The 25,223-nt window shown below is 41.1% G+C and overlaps 1 protein-coding gene across 7 annotated transcripts in view; it reads left to right on the top strand.

The window, feature by feature from the left end:
• Window positions 1-24,890, top strand: part of NRP2 (neuropilin 2) — a 126,750-nt gene extending 101,860 nt beyond the window's left edge. For 2 of the 7 annotated variants that reach the window (XM_025211048.1, XM_025211046.1), the window contains exons 16-17: window positions 19,066-19,131; window positions 21,939-24,890. In XM_025211048.1, the coding sequence (XP_025066833.1) occupies window positions 19,066-19,131; window positions 21,939-21,946 (74 nt within the window). In that variant the 3' untranslated portion in view covers window positions 21,947-24,890. Of the gene's footprint in view, window positions 1-3,035; window positions 5,891-5,987; window positions 6,088-19,065; window positions 19,132-21,248 lie in introns of those variants that run through there. The other 5 variants (XM_006029547.2, XM_006029546.2, XM_006029549.3 and 2 more) reach the window with 3 other exon arrangements.
• The last annotated feature ends 333 nt before the right edge of the window (window positions 24,891-25,223 follow it).

Genomic DNA, 25,223 nt, shown 5'->3' with positions numbered 1-25,223 from the left:
GCCAGGGTGGCAAGCGGAGATCGAGGGGAGATATTTGCATCGTTTGTCACTGTGCAGGACAGTTTGTACTTTTACTCCCTCCCCGAAGAGATCGGCAGATTATTACTTCAGCGTTGTTTTACGACCTCTTTGTAAACTTTCTCCTTGCTGCACCAGCCAGTTGGAAATAAAGCAGCGTTTTGTAGGAGAACATTAAATAAACATTGGAGTGTGGAATTCTTGCGGGGGTGGGAGGCCTGGGGGTGTCTGTGCTTCCTTTTGGTTCAGTCTAGCTAGAGCTCCTCACCACCTCGCCCCCCCACGCACTGCATGCGGCTTGTCAACTGTAGCACACCGCTTTCCGGTCTCTGTGTTGAAGCCATTTCCCACACTTTGGGATCCGAACTGTGCGAGTTGCAGCCAAGCCTACAGCATCCCCCGCCTGATGTGTTTCACATGTGAAATACATCTATTTAAGGAATAGTCTTTGTCAGGCAGGGGGTGGGATGGGGATGGAGAACAGGTGAGATTTTAGGAACCCCACTTCTTAATAGAATTAGGATCAGTTTCTCACCATGCCCTTGGCATTTGACAGGAAGCGAGCCATGCTCTCTTACCGTAGCAGCTAGGAAGGTGAGCAAGGGGCAGCTGACGGGAAGAAGGGAGAATAGCTCCCATGGTCCTCCCAGTCTGGTACAGGTTTCTGGGGAAGGAAGCTGGAGAGGGCAACTCCACTCTGAGCATTTCAAATTAGCACAGAGGCAAAAGAGGCATGCCTTTCCCCCGCTACCTTCACCACTACCCCCATCCTCCAGAAAATGCATTTGAGGGAGTAGGTAGGAGTTTTTGGATTTGCTGGTATCTGTATTGTTGTGTCACATAGGCATCTAGGTATTGGTGTGTCACTGGTGTCTGTATTGCTGTGTCACCTAGTAACCATAGTCATGAAATGGACCATATTGCACCTGCATTTCTTTTTCTTATATGGCCCCCCTTTCAATCACACTATCTGACCACCTTTTTGTCTGTGCACTCTTTATCCTCGCAGCCTCCCATGTGAGGTATTGCTATTATCTGCTATAACACAATGAGGCTAAGTGACTTGTTCAAGAGCATTCAGATAGTCCTAGCATCTCCTTATGCCCAGAATAACCAACAGCAATGCAGACTTTCCCTATACTGCCCCTTCAGTGTCCCACTACCCTGCTCTGGAGATACTACCTCTCGGGAAAGATAGGAAGAGTTTGTCTTTCTATTAACATTCAAAAAGTGGCCTGTCCACCGTGTCAGCTAATGGTTGTGAAGGTATATAGATCTGGAGGGTGAAAGGGAGGGCACACTTCTGAGAAATTAGACTTTCTAACCCAAATTTATAAATGTGTGGGTGGTTTCCAATCTCTTGCTGTACAGAAACAGGATTTACCTTGGCTGTTTTTACCATGTGTTCTGGATGTAGGTTTAATCCTGTTTTTATGGTCATCATTTTCATTGTGACTGAAGAAGGAACTGTCCCTTCAGCTAATCTCCTATGTAGGTTACAGCAGACAAAGCCCTGTCACCCTGACCACATAGATCACCACCCTGAAAAATATTAGTGGGGTGGGGGCTGTGATGGAAAAGTTCCTTGCCATTTCATAGCAAAGCTCATCCTTCAGGATTTTGTTTTCCCTTGGACTCTTTAGAGCATGCACAAGAAAGCAGGCATGGAGTTGGTTGCCAAGCAGCAGTTATTAGCACTGAGCTGAATAATAAGTTGACACCAATTCACAGAAGCCCACAAACTATTCCACTACAAACACTGTCAGAAGCTCCTGGCGGCTCCATCTGTGAAGAGTCCCTCCTGTTGCAGAAAAGCTAGCAAAATGAGAGGGAGAGTCAGGCCACCTTGAGAGAAATATTAAAGTGTCTTTGTTCAACAGCAGAACAAATAGTTGGGAAAGTTCCCTTTGAGACTCTCTCCCCCGGAGTAGCCAGTAAATAAATACATTCCAGCGCACATCCCTGGTTATTTATGACTCGTCTCCAAAAGCAAAATTTGGGAGGTCTGAGTAATATGTACGTAAGGATTAATGCCACACGGCTTTAGAGCTGTGGGTGTGAGCGCAAACATCTGAATTAGTCTCTTCTGCGTCTGTTGGAGGATGTGTGTTTGCATGTGTGCATGGGCTGACAAGAAAGCAGCATTCCTGTATGAACACCAGATGTACACTGTGTTGTCCTGAGATGATCTTCAAAACCACTTCGCTGCCTCAGGGTGACACGTGCCAGCCCCCTCTCCTTTTACGTTGTATATGTGCAGGCACAAGCAGGGTTAAACAAGAGGAAGCAGAAAGCTGCCGAGGCAGTGGTTAGCCAGAATTCAAGGAGATGGGTGATTTACAGCACTTGTTAGGCATATAGCTTTCAGCTGTGCAGAGTGCATACTCCTGGCTTGCTAGAAATTATGGGTTTGATGCAGGATTGGGTGAAACGCTACAGGCTGTGTTATGGAGGAAGGCAGAGTAGATGATTGTAATAGTCCCTCCTGGCCTTATACTCTATCAATCTATGTACAGGGCACCCTGCATGATTGGATCTATGCATAGGGCACCCTGCGAGAGAGATCTTTTTCACTGTCTTTTCCACAGGAATGAAGAATGTTTCTCCCTCTGACTTCTTTCCCAGCAGTCTGTTGCAACTTCCTTCACCCTTTGCTGTTAAACACGGCCCCCAATTAGAAACACAGTGTGTTTTGTCACTACGTGACAACAGCTGTCATGTGGCGACAAGACCAGACTGATTTGAAGAAGGCCAAAAAATTCAAAGAAATGTGTTGATGCCAAAAGGACCTGGAAATTCGTATTTAAATCCAGGCTTCTTAATTAATAAACTGCTTTAATATGTCTGCTCAGCAAATATGCAAATTGTCTCTCTCCCAAGAGAGAGAAAGTTTTGTTTTCAGAGCTGGGTCACAGCCTCGCTTAATGCTGCTCTGTACTCTTGAAAGCATGTGTGTTTCTTTTTTATGAGTCTGCATGCCTCCCGCCTAGCAACACTCTTCTATGTCTCTCCACCAGGGGGCACCCTTCTGCCAGGGAGCGAGCCCACAGTGGACACGGTGTCAGTGCAGCCCATCCCAGCCTACTGGTATTACGTTATGGCCGCTGGAGGTGCTGTTCTGGTTCTGGTCTCCGTCGCGCTGGCCCTTGTGCTCCACTACCACCGGTTCCGCTATGCGGCCAAGAAGAGCGATCACTCCATCACCTACAAAACCTCCCACTATACCAACGGGGCCCCTCTGGCTGTGGAGCCCACCTTAACAATAAAACTAGAACAAGACCACAGCTCGCATTGCTGAGAGCGGAACGAGAACAAGAGCAAAAAACAGACAGACAGACAGACAGACAGACAGACAGGAACTAAGACTTCAAATATGTTGCCTCAATTTTGCACTTTTCTCCTCACCTAGCATACGTGTGAACTCTAGACATCTCTGTCCCTGTCCTCCACCCGCCCCGGCCCTCCTGTTCTTTTACAAACCCTTAACTAATGCTGCATCTTGGATTGCCAGAAGAGAGACACCGCCCATGTCACTTCAGAAGTGAATGCTCCTTTTTCTTATTTTCAAAGACTGATTTTTTTCCCAGTAGGCAACCTGCCAGGAAACTTGATGGCAAGTCTGAAAGTTGGTGTGTGCGCGCGTGCGTGCGTGTATATATAACTATATGTATGTAAGGATGCATGGGAGTGCGTGAGATTTGACTGGCTGAATGTATATTTAGAAAAGGCCCTTTTTAACTTGCTTGTTTTGCTCCTACTTGCACAGGGGCTGCTTTTTTCCCCTGTGGAAGGCCCGGGATATCATTTATGATAAATATACTGATTTGTTTACTTGGGGAAGAGAGCAATGCTTTTTGTTGCCTTATCTAGCTTTGGCTGGGTTTCTGTTTGATATTATTAATGTCAGAGGGTGCATAATGAAAAGGCACACTCGAAAATGCCACCTTGGATGGTTGGAAGAATCCAGAGAGGTTCAGAGATGTTCAAAAATAAGATATTTCTGTCTTATTATTTCTTCAGCCAACATAATACAGCCATTGTTTGGAAGTTGAATCCCCCTCCCCCCCCCTTCCCAGTGAATCAATTTAAAGTTGCCTTATAACAGAGACGCTCATAATGAATGTTTAGTTCGTATCTGTTAAAGCCAGCCTTAGAGTAACACATAGACTTAAGCAGTTCTAAGGTGGATGTTAAATACTGTAGTTTATTGAATCTGAGGTCTATTTATTTTTAAGTAACCTCATTCTGGGTGCTTATGTTTTTGTTTTTGTTTTTATTTTTACGTAAGGAATGGGAGGTCCTTTTCCTTGTCATTTTACCAGAATTTATGAGACAAGTATAATTTCCCTTCTGCTTTTCTTTGTCCAAATTCATAGCTGCTCAGTCATAAAAATAGCTGATTGACTTCCTCGAATGTCAATTAGTTTTGCATTTGCTAATGTTCTGCTTCTTAAAGCACCTAGTAAACAGAGTCCTAGCAGGTAGGCTTGGTGAAATGCAGATATTGCTGCTTCTTTAACCAAGGAGTCATAATAGAGACTAGATTAAGCCTCTGCCTTTTGATTGGCCCCGAAGTTATGCAGTGAAAATGCCTTATATAAATTACCAAGTGATGACACGCAAAGGTGGTTTAAATCATTAAGTCTGATCTATTTGTAGGCAAAATGCCTTTTCATTGAACAAGGTTCTCAATCTTTTTCATGGTCACTTGTGACAAGTGATTAGTTTTCCCTGAGTACTCCAGTCGCCCATTCCATCCTCCCTTCCCTCCCCCAAGCCCTCCCCAAAAAAGAAATAAAGAAATTAAGATAATAGTCCTGTTAACCTTTTGTGGCCCTGTTCCTCCTGTCAGAGCAGGACAATGTGCCGTACATATGCAACATTGGCACACGTCATGCCAGGGTCCGGGGCTGCTGGAGTCTTAGCTGATCCCCAGATGGTGATGGATACCTAAAGGGGATGTCACGTTCCTTCTCCCCCCCCACCCCCAGCCCTATTCAGGTAGCATGCTTAAGTGCACGTAAGCAGTTTACTCTGCAGAACTGGATACACCCACTGAGCTAGTAACATCACACCATGCTGCTTTGGCAAGGAAATTGTTTTGAAAGTGCATAGCATGTAAAAACAATGTGCCATAACGAATGCATGTGGTGGTAGATGCCTCTAGAAAGAGAGATGTGAGAGTAAACAGTATGTCAAGATTGCAAGCCCGGGACCTGATCCTTCTGCTGTGCTGGGCACATCCTGCCAGGGTGCTGAGTGCCATCAAATCCCATTAAAGTCAGAAGGCATCAGGGGAAGTTTAGCAGTTATCACCTCTCAGGATGTGGTCAGTAAGGTAGAGGCCCTAGGAAAGCTTCTTCCAGTGTGGAAATCATTTATTAGTGAGCACTTTGTTGTGTAGCACTGGCAGATTAGGACATATCACTTGTGATATGGAATTCCCCCCTATTAAATTCTCATAGATAATAATGGACTTATATTGAAATGTTCCTACTGCATTTTTAGATCAAGCCCAGAATAAGGACATGTTAGGGTAGGAAAAAATCTCTGTTACTTTTTCAGAAGTTTATACCACCTCCCTGGGTCACATTCTTCTCTCAGAGACACCACAACCCCTGCCCTGTTAGCTTCAGGGAGAGCACACTGGCACGTCCAAGAAGAGAATTTGATGCCGTCTTTAAAACAAAAATCACCAAAGACAAAAAAAAAAGAATCACTTAGAGTTTTACTCCCAGTTCTCCCCTCCTAGAACTGTGACGTCCCCCAGCATCGCCCAGTTGCCTGTGTGTGAAAATATCTTGTGGAACTTTGACACTCTTTGAAGCTGTATTGTGTGGAATGTAATAAAATGACGATATTTTTATACAAACATCTGGGTTTTTTTTAAATTCTTGGCTTATGAAAACAATTTTGATCTGGCCAAAGTGATGTGTCAAACCTTTACATTGTTTTCTTTGCTTTTGTAGGACTATTGTTTGCTTTAGCAAATGAAAGCTCAGTATCAATTCTATTCAAGCCAATTACAAAAACACTCTGGGCCAGCCATTCTGAATGAAGTCAGTGAAGGTATGCCGATATATATCAGCTCAGGCGTCACGCCTTTTCCCTTCCCACCCTCCCCAGCTCAGGATAAGGTCTCTAATAGTGGCTTCTATACCCTCTACATTTGTATAATTCCTTGTTAGGAGTTTTGGGCAGCTGAGCCAATGCTTACAATTGTTTGGGGATTTTGCGTAAGTTACTTAAGTGCTAAATTGCTAAATGTGATTATGCAGACTTTCTCAGGACGCTAAGGCCCCTGAGACAGGAACATATAATTTCAACGTCCCAGAGGAAGCTGGCTAGCTCAACTAAACTGTGTACTCAGACCCTATCCGCGATAAAAACAATACACCATTAAGAGATATCTTTCTTTTTTTCAAGCTTGCCTGGACCTCTGAATATTGGATGCATACATAAATGGCACCAGTTTGCTGCTGCCAATGGTGCAGTGCCCTGTGTGGTCTGGCAGAGTGTTTAAAGTAACTTATTAATAGTGCAAAGTTAAATTGAGGTACAAAAACAATCCAGGTACAGTAGGCCTGATCCTCAGTTGGTATAAATCAGCACTACACCATTGAATGCTTTACACTAGCGGTAGCTCTGCCCTTTGGTGTTTTTATACTTAAAAATGTCCCGATAAATTTGATGCTGGGCTGTGGAGATGGCTCCAGTCTACAACAGCAATGTGTTGTAGTGCAAGTAATTCTACCATATCAAGCAGATTAAATTGAAGTTAAAATAGGCCATTAGGACCAGATCCTCAGCTGGTGTGTCAGTCCATACTGCTCCACTGACTCCAGCAGTATGCAACATGTTTGAAACTCTGAAAGAGGGGGAGCCCTCTGTGGCACTGTGCTGACTGACACTCTTGAGTCTCAGGGCCTGGACGCATGACATCAGAAGACCTGTGTAACTTAAGGGTAGTTTTGTACACTGATGTAAATTACACCAAGACCCAGAGTGGACAGATGACCAGTTACCCTGGGGTTGTTACTTATCATAGGTGCTATCAGATTGCCTCAGCACTCAGTGGCAGGGGAGCTGGTAACATCCTGTTTGAATTGACAAAATGGTCGCAGAGATAACCACAGGGGTGTCATTTCCACTGGTGTATTTTTGTTTCTTTTTTTGTTGTTGGTATAATTCTACACAAGATCCTAGTAAGTCAAACCAGGGTAGAGCTATACCTTGTGTGTCCACTTCTTTTTTCACCCCAGTGTTCATATGGTTTATAGCAGTGTAAATGTGTGGTGTGTCCAGGACCTCTCAGAAAGGCACAGTACAACACTGTTGTGAATTGGCCCCAGGAATCCTCAGCTCCCAGTGACTTGGAAGACGGGGCTCAGTACCCCTGCAGTCTTAGTCATCTCAATTTATTATGGATGGCTTTGATGTAGCATTTCTTCTTTGCCTAAACTTTAATTTATCCTTTGCTCCTTATGCTGTTTCAGAAGAGGCAGCAGCCTCACATCTAGTTTAAAATACATTTTGCTACCAGTTGTATTTTTTCTGAAGAGAAAGTTTATGTATGCATTTATTTTCCTTGTGCATTAATCTCCAGTCTGACTTTCAGATAGCGTTGCAATGATACTTCCTGGATTTGCTAGAAATTTAGGCCAAAACAAAATTGAAAATTCAAATTCATTCTCTTGCTTTGGCTGTTCAAATGGTAAGCGGAGCTAAAGACCTGTAGACCTTTTTTTTTTTACTTTCTTTTTTTTTTTCTGCTTTAATTGTGCAGATCACTGGAGCTCATACACTTGTAATTTGCATTTTGTACACTTCACTGACTGTCCAAGCAAAATGCAAAACAAACATGCACAAAAAAAGAGAGAGCACACGGGAGAGAATGGCTGATGGCTTCACAATAAGCAAAAAAATATCTGTTAAGTAAACAAACTAAAAGGCAGGAATAGATTGAGGTTTAATTACTCTGTGCGCGAACCACAGGCTGAGTGACTGAGATTCAAATTGGAGAAAATGCTGCCTGGATAGGAGCATATCACATGCCAGCAGCCCAGATTAGCATGCTATTGCACAAATAAAGTGTAAGTACAGTTTTGATGCCATCTCTTCAACTGTTGATATGAATCACTGCATGAATCCCTAAAAGGTGCTACCAATGTTAGAGCTGCTCCTGGGAAGGGCTGGTTGCTCAGTGGAAGATCTGGGCAGTGTAAACCTTCAAAGCAAAGAAGGGAAAGCACACAGGGACTGTGAGTATCTTCATTCGGTTAACTGCTGCATTTGTGTGTGCGCCCTTGAGCAGTCAGCTTTGGGACATCCACTGAGTATACCAAGAGGTAAAGAAATACAGTAAACCATTAGGACTTGAACCACTAGCAGTGATACTGGGCAGAGGGGATATTTCAGTAGGTTTCATGGAATTTAGCATTAAGCTTGCGAGCTGGTAGTATAGCATTTGTACCACAGCAAGTTGTCCACACAAACCATCCACATATATGGCACGAGGAAGAAGCATCTCGCTCTCCTGTAGCATCAGTACTTTTACTCATGAAAGAAGGAAAGAGATGTTAACAGTAAATTCTAATCCATTAATATTTTATTAGCTATAAAACACCACTGGGGCCCAGTTTGGAGATTGGTCCTTGGCTTTGTCAGCTTAGGCCAGAGGGCTTACCCTTGTTGTATGGTGAAGATATGGTCCTTTGAGCTTTACATCCCATCTGTTCTTCAGGAAAGAAGGGTTTTTATGCTTTTTAGCAGGAGCTCAAAATTATTCAATGGATTTCACCCATCAGGGCAGACATTTTTAAGGCTTTAGGAGTGTGATTTGAATAAGTGTGACTTGTATAAGTCAAATAATTTTATCTAAGTTAAAGTTAATCAGTATAAGTGCAGTCAGAACCAAGTTTTGCATACAGCATTCAAAAACATGGATGAAGAGGTTACCATAAATGTTAATGTAGTCATGGCTCCATGTTTGATTTCTGATATTTAGCTAGTTTTACTCTCATTTGAAATATCTACATTTGTAAATGCATTTGTTGAAAGTGAAATGTGTCTGATTAACTACATGGGAGCCAAAGCTCTCTAGTTAGGTCCCTGTCAGGGCAGTGCTAGCACAAGCTGCTTCATGTCACCCTGTCAGTATGCATCAATCCAAATCTTTAGCGGGCACCTTTAGGGAGGAGGTAGTTTAGACTCCTTGCTTTCTTTCCTTGCCCCATTTCTAAAAGTATGGCCAGATAGGTTATATCAAGTTAAAAGGAGAGGATATCAGCTGCTCTGCAGTAACGGTTTCATGTGTCCACTTCTATCTTCTAGTAAGTGAAAGCTAAACCAGAATAGATTACCCCTGAATTGAAAACAGGGCAAGTTTACTGCAGCTTAATGTCCATTTACTGTAGATTAGGAGCAAACACATGAAAGCATTAACACAGAGCAGTAAATGCCTTCTCTTTCCTTTTAACTCAGTGTAATATGCCCATCTCGCCGTATCCTAGCAGTGTCACTAGGGTGCCATATGATGGCAGTGCTGACATGGGTGCTAGTTGTGCAGTAGCTGACTGTGAGGGATGGTATTCGTGCCAGAGAATTTATGCACACAATAATCAGTCCTTCCTGGGTGACTGTGACTACCAAAGTGAAGCCCAGACATTTGAGGATGATGGTTTCATTTATGCTGTCATAGCTCCCGTGTGCCAAATGCCCATTGTATTAGGTATAATAGCCACAAATACCACGTGTAATGAGAGTACGCCGCTGCCTGAATATTATGCCCAGTGTATGATCTGACAAAAGAAGCAGCAACAAACCACAGCATAAAAGAAGAAATCATCTGTCGTGCTGTGCTGCTGGAAGTTGCATGCTGCTTTTTTCTTGAGCGATTCATCAGTGTTCCATTTTGGGAGGGTGCGACTTAAAAAAAAAAAATTGAGCAAGAAGAGGTCCAGAAGGTGCGGTAATTATTCAGCGAGCTATACAGCTGAACACATACAGGGCCAAATTCCTTCCTGGGAGAGAATGCCTTTGATTTCCATCAGGAATGCATTTGGCATGTAGCATCAATAACTGCATTTGTATCTCGTGTGAGAGGGTGACATTTGCTTTTCCCGACCGGTGATTGGTTGGATTTCTTCTCCTGTGGAATATCTGCTAATATGAAAGAAACCAAGAAGCAGGGAAGCAGAAGTCTGCTCTTGTTGATGCCAGGTTTATCCTTAGGGCACTCGGCTGACTTCAGTGGGGCTGTTCCTGAGTTACACCAGAGTGAGTGACAGCAAAATCAAGCTCAAGTTCGCTAGGCAGAAAACCAGAAGCTAGATTGGACAACATCTTGGCTCTTAGCCACAGCACTCCTGTCAATGGCTTCAGTGACTGCTCACTGGCAGCGGTGACTGCCAGTTGGAGGGACAGTGTTGTTTTTGTTGCTGCAGTAAAAACAGCAACAACAAGGACAGCGATAAACATATCAGGAGGCAGCTAGCTCTTTTCTCCCTACACTATTTACCAGCGAGGTGAGCTGGCCGCTCTTTCCCCCAACAGTAGCAAGGTTGTCTTCAGCTTGCCTGGGCACTGCAGCTCAGCTCTAACCCTACCCATTCACCGAGGCAAGAAGGTAAGTGAGTCTTCATGTATGTTCAGAATTGGCCCTGGCTTGTCTTCTGAGACTCACAAGTGAGGTGAGTTGTACTCTGAGGTATGAACAGGTGATGCTACCGCTTTCTCCAGACATCAGACTGGAAACATCCTCCATCACTGACCTAGCAAGCTTTAAACCCAGGCTCTACAAGTGAAGGATTTAATTGTGAATCACTTCAGTCATCCAGTCACTTAGCTAGTTAAGTTTGGCTGCAACAAAGCTGGTTAAGCTTTGGCACAGCAGCAGCTTTGTCTGTTGTTTGCTCCATATGTGAGAAAGAGAGAGGAAAATATTTGTTAGCCTTCTGGTGTTGTCTCCTCTAGAGACCAGGCAGTCATCAACTGATATTGCTTGCATGTGTGCTTGTCTGGGCATGCAGAACCAGGAGACAGCCCAACCTGAATTCTACCATTGGGTAAAATAATATTGATGTTGCAGTGTCTGCCTCTCATTGTACACAGTTTCAGTCTTTGCCATTGTGCTGTGCCAGTCATGGGGGGAGGGGAAGGCTATGTGGTCTGCACAAATGACAAATCTACAAGGAGCGATTCTGGAAAGGGTTAAGACTAAAAATAGAGTCTTCATTGTGGTATAGAATAATTTGGCTAAGTACGTGCTCAATTCTGGCCTGGAGAGAAGTTCTTGACTTCAGTGCTCAGGCTGGCATGGACACACTGTTCTTGTTGCCTCCACTGCAGGTACATTAAGAAATATTGATGATCGCTTCTCTCTCTAGTAGCTTTGAACCAGGACCATTGAGGTTGTGATGCATTGATTAAATGGGAGTAAATTGAAATTCCAGAGGAAAAAGCTTGCTGAAGAGGTTGGGATCTGAATGTATTTTCCCTGTGGCTTTTGCCCTTTTGCCTGCTGATCCGCAGTTTCTTCCCAAATTATATTCTTTACTTTTTCCCTGTCTATATTTAGCCAAAATCTCAAACTGATTTCAAGGTGCAGAAGTATTTGGGAAACACAATATACCCCCTTGCCCACTAAGAGAGAGATAATATTAATGCTTTGGCACCTCGCTCCATTTGGTTTAAAGCACTCCTGTTCAGGGGTGAATTTTATCCCAAAAATAGGGCTTTCTGTGAGGTGGTATAAGGCAAAAGTGTAGTAGCTAGGATACCAACTGGGATTGTCAGGCTGATACGAAAAGGCTTTTTATTTTTCACGTTAAGTTCTGTTCAAAACATGCTTTTGATTTAAAACTTGGCAGGGATTTAGTCCTTGTGTAAACTAAATGTGTTCTGTGTTCTGAGGGGAAACTTGTTTGGAAATGGTCAGGATATTTAAGTTTGAAGTAGATGTATTAACAGATGCAGAAGTAACCTTTCCTATGTGGTGCGTGCTTGCATATGTGAAAAGTATTTTCCCATTCACTCAAACTGGGACACATCACTCTTACAACAATCTGGTGATCACATCTATCAAGACAATATTACTGTGCTGAAACAAAATAAAACGACATCAAGGCAAGTCCATGTAGGCTGCTTTGCAATGTCAAAAGAAAATGATGCAAATTTGAGCTGTTAGAAAAAGAACCAGAAAAAAAAACCAGTAAAGAAATTGAAAGACCAAAAACTAATCATGCTAAAGCTGAGCCCTGATTCCTCATGGGCATGAAAGCCTCAGTTTCTGCCACAGCATTTTTTATTTGCTCTGTGTATTGCTGTCTGTGGGATTCTCTATGGGGGAAACACTTCTTTAGTGTAGGATCATATGTTAGCTCTTTGTTGCACAAAGCCCTAAAGATTACACAATACTACAGTAAGTCTGTGACTTTTAGTCGAGTGTTTCAATAAAATGGGCTGTTTGTTGAAACATGGAAATTGTAGACAGAAGAGTACATTATGGTGGTGACCTTCAGAAGTTAGCTTACCTTGGAATAGCTCTGGTTTGGGAAAAAGACTTCAGCACAAGCTTTATCCTATCCTTATTTAGCAAAGTGCTTAACTTTAAGCTTTGCTGAATAGTATTGCTTTCCTAAATCACGACCTATTTGTATCATGCCTCTGACTTCTCTTTCATAACTACAACACATCCATATGCAATACAAAAATGTAGGGATAATGTTCTTTAGTCATCCCAGGCAATTGATGAAGTTTTAAGGGTAGTTGCTACAGGTCAGCTAGTCCAGCTGATAGCCAGTGCAAGCATTATTTCCTACACTACATTTCCATTGTTTTCTTTATTAAAATAGTACAAGAACCTATGATAGGCTACTCCTCAACTACCACAAGGCTGCCCAGTGTTTCCTTTATGAAACAGGCTAGTTAATCAACCACCTGCTAATGCAAGATAGTATGACAAAGTTGTAGGGCTTTAGTCCTCTAGAATTTTCTATGATTTTTCTTTGTTAAAGGAATGGTGTAATTTTAAATGGCTGAAGCAGCAATAATTCCCAGGTCACCTGGCAACTTTAATCCTGAGCCCCCATCCATTTCTGGGCTTAATGTTTCAAACTGCCCAGTGCATCATTGTTAGTCACAGGAGGGCACTTAGTGTTACTAGCCAGGTATGGTCTGTTATACTCCATTGTAATCACTCTCGTTTTTCATAGTGCATTTATTGTAAGTTTCCCACAAACATATCTCCAGTGAGTGGAGTAGTGATAGGGGTATATGAAGAGGTTGTGATGAGAATGTAGGTAAGTTTCTGATTTGGGGGCAATGCCCAGTCCACTTTGTGAGCAAATTACATGTTGCTGTTTAACATGATCACATACCTTTTAGCTGCATTCAGAGGAAAATTGACTACACAAAATAAATTAGAGGAATTCCAACTTTATAAAAAGAATCAGGCAGTCACATATGTAACAGGTGAATGAAGTACAGCGCAAAACATGATTTAGATAGCTATGACACCCTCACAAAGCTCTGCCAGTTCACATCAGCCCCAGTGCCTACACAATACCTGCCCAAAGCACCAAGCCAAGTGATTTCTAATCAAAGGGTGTTATGTATGAGGCTTCTGTCATAGCCAGGGGCAGGCTAACCCATAGCCATTCAAGGTCTGCCTAACTACAAAGTTCAGTGAATCTGGAACCTTTCCAGCATTGTAACATGGTGGTATCTGTAAGGTAACGACTTCCACAGTGCAATACTATCACAGATGAGCTCACACTGGGGATACATCTTTGACATACACCAGTGGGGTCTCACGCGGGAAAGAAGGACCCTGCATTCTGGGAACTTATCTTTAGATAAGCACAAGAACCTCCATTCCTAGGCCTGGGACTGTTAGCTAAGAAAGCAAAAGACAAATGTGATCATTGCACATTGAATATTGAGTGGGAATAGGAATGTGCTGTTAACTCAGTATATACATTAACGAATGAGACCATCACAGCAATGCTCTGTCCCCTTCTAGTTCACACTTCAAATCTGGATGAACCTTCAAAAAAAGGATTGTTAGAAAAGGGAAAGGATTCAGAAAAGACCTACAAGAATCATTTGAGGTCTCAACAGCTTGCCTTATAGGAAAGATTTAAAAAATGCAATCCATTTATTTAGTATGTCCAAGGGAAGGTTAAGAACTGACCTCATCACTGTCTTAAAATACCTGCACGAGCAGAGATTTCTGACAGTAGATAGCTCTTTAGTCCTATAGAATAAAGCACAAAAACAATGGCTTGAAGCTGAAATGAAACAATTCAGCTTAGAAACAAGATGCTTTTTTTCTTTTTTAAACACTGAGGTAATTAGCCACTGGAACAAGTTATCATGGGGTGTAGTGATTCTCCATTACTTGAATACTTTAAATCAAGACTGGATTTCTTTGTAAAAAATGTACTGTAGCTCAAACAGAAGTTGTGTGCTTCGTCCAAAAGCCACCAATGAGAAGTCTGTGTGATGATAAATAGGCTTTTTGAGGCAGGCTGCTTTTCAGATATTGTGGTGGTGGAAGGCAAAGGTAGGAGCTGCTGTGTAATACGCATGAACTGCCTAGCCAGAAGCAGGTCTGAGAGCTATTTACCCTGCCCTAAATGACACGTGCCCAGGTATAAGTGTAATAGAGCATGCTGACATATCTCTGTTGTTTTTACTGATGAAGTATTCCCATTATGACCTAAAACAGCAAATAAGTTAGTTCTGAAACTAACCTTTCTCCATATCATATCCTCTACCATCACTCCAAATGTTCAGTCCTTTTTTTCAAAGCAGTGTGCATTAAATCTCCTTAATCACTGCAAATACCAGCTCTGTGCTGCTAGCCCCCACAGGTCTTCGTGAGCTGATACGAACATTCTACTTAAGCTGTTTCTTGTACTTTGATTAAAACCTCATCTTCCTTTTTAAGGTTTCATAAATTAGCCTTTTAGCTCGTGGTGATCTCAGATACGATAGATAACTGTCTCTGCTAGGCATCCAGCCATTTCGAAAGACATCACTTATGTTGGCTTCATCTTTACTGCTTTTCAGCATGAATAGCTTGAGGTTCAGAGCCATAATTCAGGACATTTTCCTAAAAGGGGCCTTTCACTCTGGGGAAAGCTTTCAAATGCATCATGCTTAAATAGTTTCACTTACCATTTTGCATAGCTTTCCCTAATCTTTCTTTCTTCATTCCAAATTTCAAGTAAACTTACTACATGCAAGTGGCAATGATTTCTTAGGGTGACATCTTTTATTGGACCAACTGTGTAGCTGGGATCAAGTTAGACAAGCTTTTGAATGAAAGATGTTCTTCGTCTTGGTCATAAAATCATAGAACCTGATGAAGAATGTTTTGCATTTGAAAGCTTTTGTCTAACTTTATCCCAACTACATAGTTGGCCCAATAAAAAATATCACCCTAAGAAATCCTTGCCATGTGCATAGATCCTGAACCATCATAGTTACAACTTCACTCTTACACTACCTCCATACACATGATAGATGCCAGGTTGATGGCCCTATGAAAATGAAAATCTCTGTTTCTTGAGAGGACAGGTCAGGACAACACATTGACAGTTCATTTTCCCCCACACTGCACAACAACCAACTTGACTTGAAGGGACTATGGGCAAGGGGTCAGAGCTCATGGCCCCTTTAATGCCTGACATCTCTGTTGACATGTGTCATTTTAGGATGGTAGTTAGTGCCAAATATAGCAGTGTCTTCTGTTAGGAGAAAACATGCCACTAGGCACAGAACTCAGACCACCAGATTCTTTTCCCACATGCCACCAAATAGCCATGGGCAATGTTGCTAATCGTTTGAGATACTCTGGCATGGATAATAGATTCATAAATAGCAGAATGTAGAAGTTGATGGCCATGGACTATCATGTGGTAAACAAAGGATTATGCCTGCAGTACAGGAGAGAGCTGAAAAAGGAAACAGATTGTGAGGGAGAAAGCTTTTAAACACAAATATCAGCAATATTAGCAAAGGGAATAGAGGAAATTGCTAGCAGAGTAAATAGTTTTTTTTTTCTTTTTTTATAAATGTTCTCTTTATTCAAGTTTTCCCCTGTGCTCAATTCTTCCTTTAAGGCTTGGAGAATTGATGTTCTGCTGAAAGTGTTGATTATCTGATATTCCTTTAGTTCCCCCTCTCTCACCAAAATTACCCAGAAGAAACAAAAAGTAAAGTCACATTTCTAATACATTTTCACTCAAAGTGAAGAGCCTTTTGACTACCAGAGGCAGGTGACTCCACCACTGCCTTACTTCTGTATGCAGATTTCCTCTTGACACTGGGCCAAGTTCTACCTTCACTTATGTTCATGTAACCTATGAGGTAAGTGGTGTTGCATGATTGTAACCTACAGCACAGTTTGGCCCCTTTGCCTCTTGACTGATGACTACCACAGCAGACATCTTCAAATGTGAATTATTTTGCAAGCTATTTTCTATGCATAAAGTTTAAATATTTGCAGAAGGCCCTCGGGCATTTCTTCCAATTGTAAGATGTTTCCATCTGGACCTGTCAGCCCTGGAAGTATTGAAAAATCATGTGAATTTGCTCCTAAAAATGATTACTTCTTGAAAAATGTTATGCACTTTTGTTTTTTGAGAAGCTATTGATTGCAAAGAATCAGCTTAATTAATTGGGTCTCTAGATTCAGAGCTGATCAATCATGAAGGACACAACTTGTCTCTTGTGTGTTCGTAGTTCCAAATTGCCTTGAAAATTCAAAGAAATCTTTTAATCATTTGAATAATGAAGGTAAGCAGCAATGCTGTGATAACAAGTATTTGGAGAAATAATAACATTAACTCAAGTGTTTAAGCTTATTGCAATCAATCTCCAAATAGACCTTTCAATGAAACTGGGACACTGTCAGCAGGGCTGCTGATATACACCAGGATTCCAAAGGTAATGCCAGTGGAAGCAATGATGGATCAAATGTTGATTTTGTATGCCAAGGCACTGAAGTTATTTTATTCTTGATAAATGCTGATGGGTTAAAATTCATACTGCTCAATGGAGAAGTGTATGTTTTCTCCTCTCATCTCAATTTTAGCATGCAGAAACGCAACACAATTACTGCAGAGTAATTTACCTTTGGTTGTTGTGAATGTATTCTCCCAAGTTTGCTGCCTGCTGTAGACTCTATTAACAGTTTCTGGCCACTAGATGGAAGGGGAATTGATTTTCCAGTAAGCTGTGGCGATCCTAGGATAACACTGACTGAAGGAATTGACATCTAGTACACCCAATATAACTTACACCCAAGATATAACTGCTTTTCACTTTCTGGGTGCATCTACATATGGTGTTAATTCAAAGCAATAAACTCTGGTGCAATAAACTACAGGGGTAAGCCTGCCAGCCCAGGGCTGCAAGCTACTTCAACTCAGCTTAATGTGCTGCAGAGGGACTGGATGGGGCACAAGGGTGCTTCATTGCCGTGGAGTTTATTAGTTTACTCCAGCCTAATAGCCCTGGATGCATAGACATTGAGACATTCACTGCAGAGCTGATTAGTTTCCTCTGTAGTAAATGTTGCATGTAGATGCGCTTAGAGGGCATGTCTACACGTTCATTAATGTGCCATAATTATGACACATTAAGTTTAGTACCTGTTCTAACAGGTACTAACTTAATGCACCATAATCAGTGCTACTGCGCATTAGTGCAGATGAGCACCTTTTTAGTGATGTTATGTGCATTATACTAAATCTACTGGGCATTAGCACATTAGCACGGGCTTTGTCCACCATCTAATGCCCAGTAGAATTAGACTTCTGTGCATTAAGCATCTCGTGCAGACGCGCCCTCTGAGATATAACTTACCCCAGAGCAGAGTAACCTACTGTGGTGCATGCTGAGCATTGCATGTCTTCTACATTTTTACCATGGAGCAAAGTCATTTTATAGTATAATGAACATGTTGTGTCATTCTGAGAGAGAAACTAGATTCCTAGACTTAAGCTGGATTTATTAAAAATAGTACAGTCCTATGCAAATTCTTGTAAACAGGCACCTGCATATACATTAATCTTTGAAGTTTCTCATAACAAATGCTTTATTACTGTTCTAATAATCTGCTTGGATTTTTTTAAAAGAACATTGCAACAATGGCATATTATATTTTAGGCACATGTTGCACTTCCAGTTGAACACCAAACATTCAGGCTCCCAAAATCATAGTTGTGAAAATGTAGGCAAATTGAAATAAAAAGGTATTTTCTTTTGGAATGTTGCATTGAAAAGAAAAAACAGTTCCTATACATAGAGATAATACTGGGAATGCTACGCTGCTAAATAAGTAACTTCTGCTCAGAGTCCGCCAAGTACATTTTGTTAGTTGTGTTTGATCTATGCTAACAATAAAAAGAAATGTCACCACTAAAAGGAGCTTGCATCAGAGAGATGTTAACATAAATGCCTAGATGGACTCCCATTTACAGCTCTCCTCATCTCAACCAGTTTTTTGCATTAAAAATATGTAATGGTGATACATGACTTCCTTAAATTACTCTGAATTTATTCGAAATCTAAAGAGAAAGCGGGTCATTGGGGCTTTGTATCCACTAAGATGTATGTGGGATGATGAAAAGTGGAGTGTGCTAAATGGATCTAGCATTAATGGCATCTAATGATGGGCACTAAGATACTGTTGATAGTTATGAGGATAATACCTATGGCCATGTTAATAATGAATTATGGCCATTATGAAGGCACCAGTGACAATAATTTAATGGTATTCAAATTATGCAGTTTCTTTCTTTCAATTCTCCCCATTTTTCCTTTAAAATCTGGTCATTTGGTGGAAATGAAATGTGAGTAGCATGAAGCACCTCTTCTGTTGTACACTCAAAAGTATTCACTTACTTTGGCCATAGCTATGGAAAACTTGATTACATTATTTTCTGGTAGATCTCATAACAAAGTAACTGTTTTCAACAGCCAAAAAATACATCTTTTTAACAAAGTCTATGTATGTGTTTTTTGTCATTGTAGTGGACTTCCCAAGGTTTAATGATTTTGCAATCCCTGGGCAAGGCATTGGAGAGAACTTTGATGATGGTGAGTACTAAAACAATCACACAACTGGTGTAGGATAGCATTGTGTTTTATTACCTTTATTATTATTATTATTATGCTTTATTGTTATTTATTGTGGGCACAATCCACAATTTTTTATTAGGGATATGGACCCAGTGAACTAATCTGACCCCTCTAGATCTAAAGGCAAGCCACAAACCTCAAAGAAAGAGGATACTTGGAATCTGTTTCATCTTCTTTCTAGTTTCTCTTCCAAATACCAATGAACCCATTCATTCCTTCTCCTTTTACCTGGTCCCAATATCTCACATTTCCTATTCTCCCTCAGCTACCTCTGCCCAGGGGAGGTGTGGATTGTTGGAAAAGATAAGGAGATAGTGACTGCATCTGCATGAGATGCTGACTGTGCCGTAGCCTGATACTACTGTGCAGTAGAGTCACATGGCAAAAACAGGGATGTGACACTACTGCAAAGTAGTATTAGGCTACTGCATAGTAGCATCACAAAAAAGGCATTAATCAGTGCTATTGTGCAGTAACTCAGGTTACTATGTGGTCGTTTAGCACTTGTTTAAACGACCACACAGTAATGACTGCGCAGCCACCATCTTGTGTAGATACAGCCAGTGTGGTCTACAGCAGAGGACTAGGAGTCAGAAAAAGCCAAGCTTTAGTCTGACTGTGCTACTAACCTTTGTATGGCAAGTCTGAATCTTTGCTTCAGATTCCCTTTATGCCAAATAGGGACGATCATTTTCTTCCTCTCCTTGGTAACACTCAGTTTGAGGTGCGTACATAAAACAATCCGTGGAATTGCTAAATATTATTTATTAAGGCAGCAGCCATCCCAGTCCATAAGACACCAACAGAATCACTGAAAACCTCTTGGTGGATTTCAGCAATGGTAGGAGGCACTTGTAGACTTACGGAGAATTGGAACAAGGTTTGGCCATTTTTTTTCAAACCAGTTAATTCTCCCTCACTCTCAGGAGTTGACAGCACACAGAAGGTTACAGAATAGTGGGACCAATCTTCAGTTAGTGAATCAGTACAGCTCCACTGAAGTTACTTATTTCATACCACCTCTAGATCTGGCCCATACGTCTCTATATGCATGGGGTTTGAAGGCAGGAAGTTCATGCCGTGCATATTTGGGATGGTTATACTTACCCACCTGTTTCACTGGGAATATTGGACGGATTATGTAATATGAGTACACAGGGTTTTGAACATACAAAGTGTTTGTAAGTATCAGCACCCCCTCAGTTACTGATGGAAAAGCATTCTAGCAGTGATAAATAACAGGCACATCTTCAGCAAAACCCAAAACTGATATAGCATAAGAACTATGACCTGTTCCAGTACTTGTTGAAATAAATGGCAACATTTCCTAGTGGTTTTGATGCTGTAGGATCAGACTCTCTAGAAAGAAGTGCTTTCTACAGATTAAAAGCCCTTACAATCAACACTGGTATACTTATTTGCATGCCGAAGTCTACTTAACACCTTGTCTATATGTTTTTGAAGGGCTTAGAGCGTGGTTTAGTAAGCAAAGTGAGCATATAAAAACAAGTACCTGTGCCCACATCTTTATAAAGTTATTTGGTGCTTAACTCCCACTGACAGAATTGTTTAGGTACCTTAATCATGTCAGGATCTGGGCCCTTTTACTAATCAAAAGCACCCCCATTACTGATATATGTCATTCAAGTTTGTAGACAGAAAAGCCTTTTTTTTAAAGACTCGGAGAACTCCAAAGTCAATATATTGTGTTTACTGTAACACAAGCAGAACTGATCTTCCAAGCATGAACTGGAGCTTGTATTTCATTTTCACTCATAAATGGAGCCCGTTAGGTTCGGAAGCTGTGACACATAACAGATATGCACCTCTTAGAGGTCGTTTCTATAGTGCAATAATACTGACACCAAATACACTTCTCAAAGGCCAGATCCTCACCTAGTGTCAATTGATACAACTCTATTGACTTTAGAGTTCTGTTTATTTATACCCATCATCACTCCAGCCCAAATTGGACCTGCATATACAATCAGAGCTATGTATAAGTATATCCAGGAAATGGATATTGGTAAAAAAAAACCCTGATCTCTGGCTAATAAATGTCAATTATATTCCAGATTACTTTGGATTAGATAAGAACAACACATTGTTCTCTACTAACTCTCCCATAACCCCAAAGCTGGACAAAGACAAGAGCTGGCTGTACACGCTGGATCCGATCCTAGTCACCATTATAGCTATGAGTTCTCTTGGAGTTCTCTTAGGGGCCATTTGTGCTGGTTTACTGCTATACTGTACGTGCTCCTACACTGGTCTATCTTCTCGAAGCTCCACTACTCTAGAGAACTACAACTTTGAGCTCTATGATGGCATCAAGCACAAGGTCAAAATGAACCACCAGAAGTGCTGCTCTGAGGCATGACTGATTGCACCAGGATCACATTTGACATTTCATTCCAGCATGAGCGGCTGGCGAAGATTACTTTTTTCTGTGGGAACAGAATGCCATAATCTCAAACAAACCAATATGGAATACTGAAGGCAGTAAGGATGTGATTCCCCTGTCATACACTGTAGTTCTACATGCCAGAGAGTGGATTACAATCTGCAAGGACTACGGGATCTGAATAATTATTTTAATGATGAGAACTGTGCTGGGCGAGGAAAGGAGCTCAGATGCTTGTTTTTTGTTGTTGTTGTTTTTTTTCATATGTGAATGATTGAGAGATGTCAGAGAAAATGTTGGCCTACCTTTGGATGTGAGAAAAAAATGTTGATCATTATTTCCCACTTCTTTTCTCTAATAGATTGCTGAGAAGGCTGAGGGATTTTTCAGCCATTCTGTCTTTAGAAGAAAACCACACAAAAAATCTCATCCAGCTTATACCCCATTCAGATATTCTTTTGCGTTAAGAGATTTGTGCACCTCATACAAACCGGGCAAGCTGCAGTTTCTAGTCCTAAAATGAAAGCATGTTGTTGCCTTTAACTTTCCTTATCCAGGTAACAGGGGGAAAAATTACACCAGTTTTAGAATCAATGGAAACAGCAGTGCTTTCTCAAGAGATTAAGAAACAAAATAGAAAAGAAACCTTGTGTGTGGAAGCACCTCTTTGAGAGAAGCTGACGAGCCTTAAAGCGATTTGTGAATAAGAGCCATTTATTAAATCCAGATCTTGGATTGAAATAGCAGAGGCCTTCATGATCAGGAGGGCTCTTTCTTTTACTTCTTTTTTTCCCTTTTAATCCTGTTCTTTTTATAACGAGAAAATTGTAGCAAACAAAAGACGCAATTCTAAGGTTCCCAAGACTCAGGAGAGAGCTTTTCTGAATGGGCTGCAATATATATATTTAACGTCTTTGATAATGCAGTAGCCACTCAGAATTGGAATGGGGAAAAAAAGAGTTACAGTGTAAGAAAACTGAACTACTGCCCCACCATCACAATGGCGTAGGATGGAGGTTCAAGATAAGATGCCCCCAAATGCACTTAGATTAATTGACTCCCTCACTAAGTCAGTAACCATTCTTTCTCCTCTGGGTTATGGCAACTCCTGTTTTCGATGGAGTCATATATGAGCTGTAAGACTCCAGCTTGAATATCAAGTAAGCAGCTTGGACCAAAATGCTGCCATCTTCTCATTCCTTCAGAAAAAAGCTACTCTGCTTCTGACCTGTTGACAACAAAAGAGTTCATTTATGAGGTGTTTTGTTTTTGTTTTAATCAAGTGCCTTAGGGAAAGTATTTTTCTTCTGCGTAGAGAGAGCAGTACTGTATCAAACTAGAAGTAAGGCATTCATCCTTTCCCCTCTTTTTCCTTGTCATAGTGCTATTTTTATTGGATCTCTACTGCGTAGAGCCTGACCGAAGACGTCTTGTCCTTGTCCTTTCAAGTGGTCTTGATATATTGTTTAATGGTTTATATCTATACATATAGAACTGTGCCATATGTGGGAAGTGCTATGAAAATAATTTGATGCAGAAAAAAGATTTTAAATGCCAGGTATCAAATTAAGGCCTTTTCTTTCCATTTTAATACAGTTAGGTTGTCTATATTAATGCTGCCATATGGGTAGGCCATATGTAAGCAAGAACTGAAAAACCATGCCAGCAAGTTTCTTCTTAAAGTGACCATAAGTCTTTTTTTTTTTTTTAAATAAAATCTTCCAGGATCATTTTTTAATCATCTGGCATGTCCCAGTTTGTTACTTTATCCATCAACTTTTTCAAAAAAACAATTACTGAGTGCGCAGGGCATAATGTTATGTGCAGTAGAACTTGCTCTGTTTACTAGGAAGAAAACCATCCAGTAGAATAGGTATTTTGTGTGATGAACAGCATTTGGAGCTAAGGGAAAAGAAGTTGTATATGTGTGGATACTCTCAAAGCTGTCCTTCGCTTCAGAGTGAGAGTGGTGAGCGGTAATGGCACTTGTTCAGTGCTTTTATGGAAAGCTCATTCAGACAGTGAGTTATGAGGGGAGAAACCTCCACTCAAAGAAATCAGCACAAATAAATCACTGCTGACAAAAAAGCTAGCAGTTGCATCGTCACTACACCCTGTTTCTTTTCTGTGATTCACTTCGGTCTATTGTGCGTCTATTTTGTGACCCTATAAAACATAGTCACAAAAGTGTCCCAAGTATTTTGTTTTGAAAATCTGGTCACTTTACCTACTTGGCATTCTTCACACAAAAACTGTACTTTATTTTTCTAATCTACAAGAAACACATGCACAGTAATAGCAAAATGTATCCGACCATTTTAAAAATGGATTGCTGCTACTCTCGCAAACAACTTTATCCCCCTTCTGCTCACATGAAAGAAGAAGGGTTAATAGGAAAGGACTATACGTATGAAAGTTGATTTAGAGAAACAATAGACAAAAATATATATTAAGAAAGGTAATGTAACAGTGTCTAGTAGGCGTACAGAGAGGAGAGTTTGTATGTACGTATATTCAGCAGTGTGTTTGCACACGCATGTGAATTCTCTGTATGTATTGTGTATGTGAATGATTATGTGGGACCAGAATAGTGTTAATGTATCTTTGAATTAGGGCAGGAGAGTACTGCTGATCTTGGCACTAATTTGGCATGGATCTAGCTAAGCTGTGCACACCAGAACAAGTGTCCACCGTCAGAACAAGCCCCACTTTTCTGTTCCATGTTGGCTGGTACAGGGACCTGAATGTGCACACTTGCTAAGTAGAAGCAAGCCAATAATGCTGCATAGCTGATACCTCACTTACCTCTGCTGGGTGCTTTAAAGTTCTAATACAGAAAACTGTGTCTGATTGTACTTTAACAGGGAAAAACATCAGTGCATTCGATTCATTGCATCCTCATCTGCAAATAAAAACTATTTGCTGATCCATGTGCATTAGCAATCCCCTTTCAGAAATAAATTTTAAAAAGCAGTGTTAATGCCTTTGCTGAAATATGTGTTACCTCCGCACCCTCCCACTGTTGGGTTATTGTTGCTAACAGGGGGGCTGTAACGTTGTTGAGTTCATTTTTTGGGAAGGGGTCAAGAGGTGAGCTGGGGAATTAAACCATTAAGGAAGTGTATGCAGAAATTGAACTTTTCCAAGGTTTGCAGTTCAAGGTATTCACTGGCTGAGCCAGGGCATATGGACATGACTTAAGAGCTTTTACTGTGATTCATTGATGTGTTTAAAAAAAAAAGAATTCAAACTGTGTTTCTATGATTTGTATAAAAACTAGTTAAAATTCCTATTTAATAAACAGTATAGTATAGAGATGGGTCCTGCTTGCTTTTTGAACAAGAAAATAAAGCAAGGGTTTATGAAGCATAGGCAAGACCACAAAGAAGCCTGGCTCTGCAATCTAGTGGTTAGGGCATCCACTGGGGGGGGTCTGGGTTCTGGACACTGTTCCCAGGATTATTTCTGTCCTTTATCTGATGACTGTGTTTATTGGAAAAAGTATGAATGGTAACAGGAACCTTGATTATTTTTATATCCTACAGTCATCTTTTCCGTGATTCCTGCACCTTGGAGCTGCCTGACTCTGCTCAGTTGCTAATTTTTAGGACAAAAATAAGGTTCAGAAAAGAAAACAAGTTACAAG

The sequence above is a fragment of the Alligator sinensis genome, unplaced genomic scaffold, assembly GCF_000455745.1.
Source record: "Alligator sinensis unplaced genomic scaffold, ASM45574v1 scaffold372_1, whole genome shotgun sequence".
NCBI classification, from domain to species: domain Eukaryota; kingdom Metazoa; phylum Chordata; order Crocodylia; family Alligatoridae; genus Alligator; species Alligator sinensis.
The sequence above is the reverse complement of the archived record's forward strand: the minus strand, read 5'-3'. Positions and strand labels throughout refer to the sequence as shown.